The sequence below is a fragment of the Primulina huaijiensis genome, unplaced genomic scaffold (genome assembly GCF_012295235.1).
Source record: "Primulina huaijiensis isolate GDHJ02 unplaced genomic scaffold, ASM1229523v2 scaffold40731, whole genome shotgun sequence".
NCBI lineage: Eukaryota > Viridiplantae > Streptophyta > Magnoliopsida > Lamiales > Gesneriaceae > Primulina > Primulina huaijiensis.
This window is the reverse complement of record NW_027359647.1, coordinates 23,877-29,068: the sequence shown is the minus strand read 5'-3', so window position 1 is coordinate 29,068 and position 5,192 is coordinate 23,877. Positions and strand designations below refer to the sequence as shown.

General features: G+C 35.2%; 1 protein-coding gene across 2 annotated transcripts; it reads right to left on the bottom strand.

Moving 5' to 3' along the window:
• Positions 1–714: 714 nt before the first annotated feature.
• On the bottom strand, positions 715–4,390 carry LOC140969318 (uncharacterized). 2 transcript variants are annotated; one of them, XR_012173917.1, is made up of 8 exons: positions 4,282–4,390; positions 4,003–4,136; positions 3,811–3,863; positions 2,172–3,706; positions 1,564–1,644; positions 1,358–1,503; positions 1,197–1,259; positions 858–913 (listed from the first exon to the last, which is right to left on the bottom strand). XR_012173917.1 is itself a non-coding variant. In XM_073430632.1 (7 exons), exons 1-7 carry the CDS (start codon positions 4,324–4,326, stop codon positions 854–856), a joined length of 1,971 nt encoding a protein of 656 aa, XP_073286733.1. In that variant the 5' UTR covers positions 4,327–4,390; the 3' UTR covers positions 715–853. The 2 variants fall into 2 exon arrangements, 1 of the variants encoding a protein (XP_073286733.1); XM_073430632.1 differs by lacking the exon at positions 1,358–1,503 and having other exon boundaries at positions 715–913.
• Between the last annotated feature and the right edge of the window lie 802 nt (positions 4,391–5,192).

The following is a 5,192-nucleotide window of genomic DNA, read 5'->3' as shown; positions in this document are numbered from 1 at the left end:
TTTATTAAATTTTAATTTATTGTGTTTAATGATTACCGTAATATTTTCAAATATATTTCTAATAAATATATTTAAATTAATTTTAATAAATATAAATTCTAATTATAAATATTTAATTATCTATCAAATTATTTTAAGAATATTTATAATTATTTAAAAAAACAATAATATTGTCATTATTACTAAATTTTATTTAACATTAACATTCAAAATATTATTGTTATTTTAATTATTAAAGTAAATACATATTTACAAATTTATTTCTAATAAATATATTTAAATTAATTTTAATAAATGTAAATTATAATTATAAATATTTAATTATCTATCCAATTATTTTAAGAATATATATTTAATTAACACTTGAGACATTTTAGTCATTGCAATAAAATTTATAAAATTAATTCATCATTTTAAAATTATACCAAACACCATATTATTTATCCCACCATACTATTAATCTATATCTCTCATTTTTTAATCACTCTAATTATTAATCATTTATTTATCCCATCACACGTACCAAACGGAGCCTAAGAATAAAATTATATTTTATATAATTTCATAATATCTAAAATCATCTGAAAAATTAAGGGTTTAGTGTGACGTATTGATATAATTTTAAAATATATGAAATTTTAAAAATGTTCCATCTGAATACATATTTTTATTACGATGGGGGAGGGGGGTTGGATTGAGACAACTGATGCCAAATGGCCAGTGGCTGAACAACATCAATATTTTAGACTATAGAGGTTGTCTAAAAAATAAAAGGGGCAGGCCCCAATCAATAGCTGTTTAGTGTCATCCAAAACATGGTTTCATACGTAGCAAACAAATAGTGGCAGTATGCTTACACCATTGGACGCATTGTTCGGGAATGCAATGCAGACAGTATCTTCTTTCTTGGTCCCTGAAAATTAAAAAAAAATGCACAAAGTGTCACCACTTCTCATTTTGGTACAAATAAATCAGCACCGCTGGCATGAATGACTAAATGGTCAGTGGGCACTTGCAAAATTATTGGAGCTGTAAGCTATTGTTTTAATTCAATCAAACTACCATGGAAATTTTTATACCACGCAATCAATTAAATTGAAGGGAAAAGGATGAAAATTTTGCAATGTCAGGAGACAAAAAAGTTCAGTATATGAGATCCAAATAGATAATATACTGTCAATGAGCATTAATTATACCATTGGTATCCCCAGCTCCTTCAGGTCTAGTTCCCCCATTTGCTTCAGCGCAACCATGTCAATCTGAAATAAAACATCAAACTTCCACATTTAAAGAAATGCAAGTTTCTTCATTCACAGGTTGAAACTTGGTTTTTATGTTCTGAAGGTTTGCTTAATACCGAATGTAAAACATCTATGCTTCTGTTAAAGCCGCTGCATGAAAAGTCACATTCACATCCAACAATCATCAAGACAAAATGACTTGAAAGGAATATAAATCAATGCTTGGGGCTAATTTAAGATCTCTCGAGCTCTACTTCTCTCACTGGAAAATGAAGCAATAATTGAGAAAATCTCCAAAGAGGTTGCGAAGGATTGTACATACCTCTTCAGCTTGAAAATTGATAGCATATTTTTCCAAACCAAGTGAATGCAACAAGCTATTCACGGTGAGAGATAGAATGTCCTAGATAGCGTCAGAGAGACATATATAAGTATGCAGAGAAAAGTATTCCTAAAAGAGATAAGGCGCAGGGAAAAACAACCATAGCATTCATAAAAATGAAAAGCATCATTCGTAAGATCAATAAGCAACTGTTTTGCTACATCATACTGGAAAATCATTTGGTTAATGAAAAAAGGTAACCGCTTCAAGTTTATCTAGATGAAATTCTGACATATACAGAATCCAAATAATGTTGACACATTTCACAAGATGACATGAAATAGTGTTATGTCATCAATTTTCCAATAGACTCCCGTGCTCAAACATGTTCCGACAGTGTGTACAAATGACCTTTACATACACTCATACAGAGTGAAACCGAAAAAACTAGTGTTGACAGAAAGCATGTAATGTGCATTTGAAATTCATCATAACATCAAGAATATTGAACTACGGTATTATTGTTCTACATCGAGGTATCACCTATCCTGTCACACAAAATCTCCTCATGGAAAGAAGTGGTTTTATTACAGAAGTTCAATACATACCGTGAATGGGGGGGCCTTGAACATGCGACCAGTTACAGGTGGAAGTTCCTTAACCAGCTTACCAAAATCCTCAAGGGCCATTGACATTGTAGGTGAAGGGAACTTTGGCAATTCCAAGGGGTCGCTAATCAAGAATTGGGCAGTTCTTGATGCATCTGTAGGCCTAATTGATGGCACGTGTGGAAGCTTATCAACTGCAGTTGGAGCAGAAAACCCATTAAAATATTTTGCCACTCTGTCAGAGGAATGGGGTCTCACTCCACTTGTAGCCCAAGAAGTATAACTGCTGACTGGATCCATCGGAGGCGGTTCAGCAGCTCCCCTTGATAATGGAATATTTGTCAAGGAGCTCCATTCGGCTGAACATTCCAATGGATCGCTAATCAAGAACTGAGCGGTTCTTGAGGCATCCACATGCCTGATTGATGGCACATGTGGAAACAGATCAACAGCAGTTCTTGGAGTAGAAAACCCATTAAAATATGTTGCCGCTCTGTCAGAGGATTGGGGTCTCTCCCCACTCGTAGCCCGAGAAGTATAACTGCCGACTGGATCCATCTGAGGTGGTTCAGCAGCTCCCCCTGATAATGGAATACTTGTTAAGAAGCTCCCTTCGGCTGAACATTCCAAGAGATCACTAATCAAGAACTGAGCAGTTCTTGAGGCATCCATATGCCTGATCGATGGCACATGTGGAAGCTGATCAACTGAAGTTCTTGGAGCGGAAAAACCATTAAAATATGTTGCCACTCTGTTAGAGGATTGGGGTGTCTCTCCACTTGAAGCCCAAGAAGTATAATTACTAACTGGATCCATCTGACGTGGTTCAGCAGCTCCCCTTGATAATGGAATATTTGTCAAGAAGCTCCTTTCGGCTGAACATTCCAAGGCATCACTAATCAAGAACTGAGCAGCTCTCGAGGCATCCATATGCCTGATTGATGGCACATGTGAAAGCTCATCAACTGCAGTTCTTGGAGCGGAAAACCCATTAAAATATGTTGCCACTCTGTCAGAGGATTTGGGTCTCGCTCCACTTATAGCCCAAGAAGTATAACTGCTGACTGGATCCATCGGAGGTGGTTCAGCAGCTCCCCTTGATAATGGAATATTTGCCAAGAAGCTCCTTTCGGCTGAACATTCCAAGGGATCACTAATCAAGAACCGGGAAGTTCTCGAGGCATCCATATGCCTGATTGATGACAGATATGGAAGCTGATCAACTGCAGACCCAGGAATTAAAAACCCACTAGAATATTTTGCAAATCTTTCGGGAGAGTTGAACCTGGCTTCATTTGTAGCATGAGAAGAATAAGAACTGCTGGTTGAATCCATCTTAGGTGGTCCAGCAGCTCCACTTGATGATGGAATTTTTGTCGAGAGGCTCCTTTCGGGTGATTCCAGAGCCCGAGCAGCTCCGGACACCTTCTCGTGAAGCTCTGCCTTTTCCCTCTCCTCAATTTCAAGTTTCATACGCCTAGAAATTCTCTTGCATGTCAATTTCAATCTAAGGTCTTCTGGGTCCAGCGTAGAATCTGCAGCCATCAAGTTCAAGTCCAAAATTAGGAAGCAAGTCAATAAACAGATGCACGTTGTATACCCATAGAATAACAAGAGAATATTTCAATTTATGCATTACCTTCAAGATTAATGTTGTACATATCGCTCCTTTCACTCATGTCGCCTCTAGTCCTGTAAATATATCATTCAAAATAGTTGTCGTTTCAACCTCAAAGACATCAAAACTTCTGAGACTTGATCCTAGTAGAAAGCCTACCACATGCTAGTACTTCAAAGTCCATCACGCTAAGAAAAGATGGCATGCACTTACCTTTCATTGTTAGAATAATATGAATAATCGGTACTAGTCCCGAAAGACTCTGCCAGAGACCTTTTGCTTCCTAATCGCACCAAGGTACTAAGAATGCCGCCATCAGAGACCCCTGCTGTCTCCTTCACCATATCCTACAGGTGCCAAAAAAAAAATCCGCACTCACGCTCAAGCGCAGCAATATTGGAAACACAAACAAACAAAGCTGCAATTTCGGGTAATGTCAATGATCCATTTCCTTGCAGTTCGTTCACATGCACGTGAATTCGAAAAACTTACTTGCCCAGAACGTCCGAGGTAGAACGTGAATTGGGGATTCGCCATTGATTTCCCTTCGATTCTCCAATACCCCCGTGGCCCCGTATCGTAATCTCCATCGATCCTACGACCAAATATATTTTAAAAAATTAAAATTAATGCTAAATGGGCCGGGCCCCAAACAACGGTGCCTTGAAAACTTGACGAGGGGCCCAGTATTTCGTTTGGTTGGATAAGCTGATTAAAATCACTTTTTTTTTAAAAAAAAACCATATTTCTTAAAAATTATGATATTTGTTTATAAAAAATAGTTTTAGAAGCTAAAATTTCTAGTTTTTGGGTTTTTTCTTCTCCTAATATTTTAAAATAAAAATTAAGCATTTTTCAACATTTATTGACACCAAAACTGTTTATATTATTTTAATAAAAACACATAAAATATGAAACACTTTTAAATTTTTAAAAATATTATTATTTTATTTTTGACCCATAATAAATAAATCAATTAGATTATGATTATCGATAAAGAATAAACTAAGAAAATTAATATTGATAATAAAAGTATTACTATGATTATCCCATAACCATATGATATTATACACAAAACTTAAAAGAGATCGTCTCATACGTCAATTTTGTTAATTGGATTTCCTATCCAGTCTATAAAAAAATATTATTTTTTATGTCAAAATATTATTTTTCTTTATAAAATTAACTTACTGTATCGGGGTGGTATAACATACTGTATCGCAATTATATATCGTATACCATAATGATAATTACAATATCAATAAATTTTATGCATATACCGATCGGTATATCGAAAATTTCGATACATATAACTAGCATACCGATTATATCGAAATTATACGGTATAACGAGATTTTGGTACGGTATCAGTGTATACCGTTTTATAAAAAAAAAAAAAAAAA

Excerpts from the sequence above, each read along its gene's own strand:
- LOC140969318 (XM_073430632.1), bottom strand. The coding sequence starts at position 4,326 with ATGGCGAATCCCCAATTCACGTTCTACCTCGGACGTTCTGGGCAA. Across the intron at positions 3,707-3,810 it reads GTACAACATTAATCTTGAAG|ATTCTACGCTGGACCCAGAA; the intron begins GTAATGCATAAA and ends TGATGGCTGCAG. Across the intron at positions 914-1,196 it reads AGGAGCTGGGGATACCAATG|GGACCAAGAAAGAAGATACT; the intron begins GTATAATTAATG and ends TTTAATTTTCAG.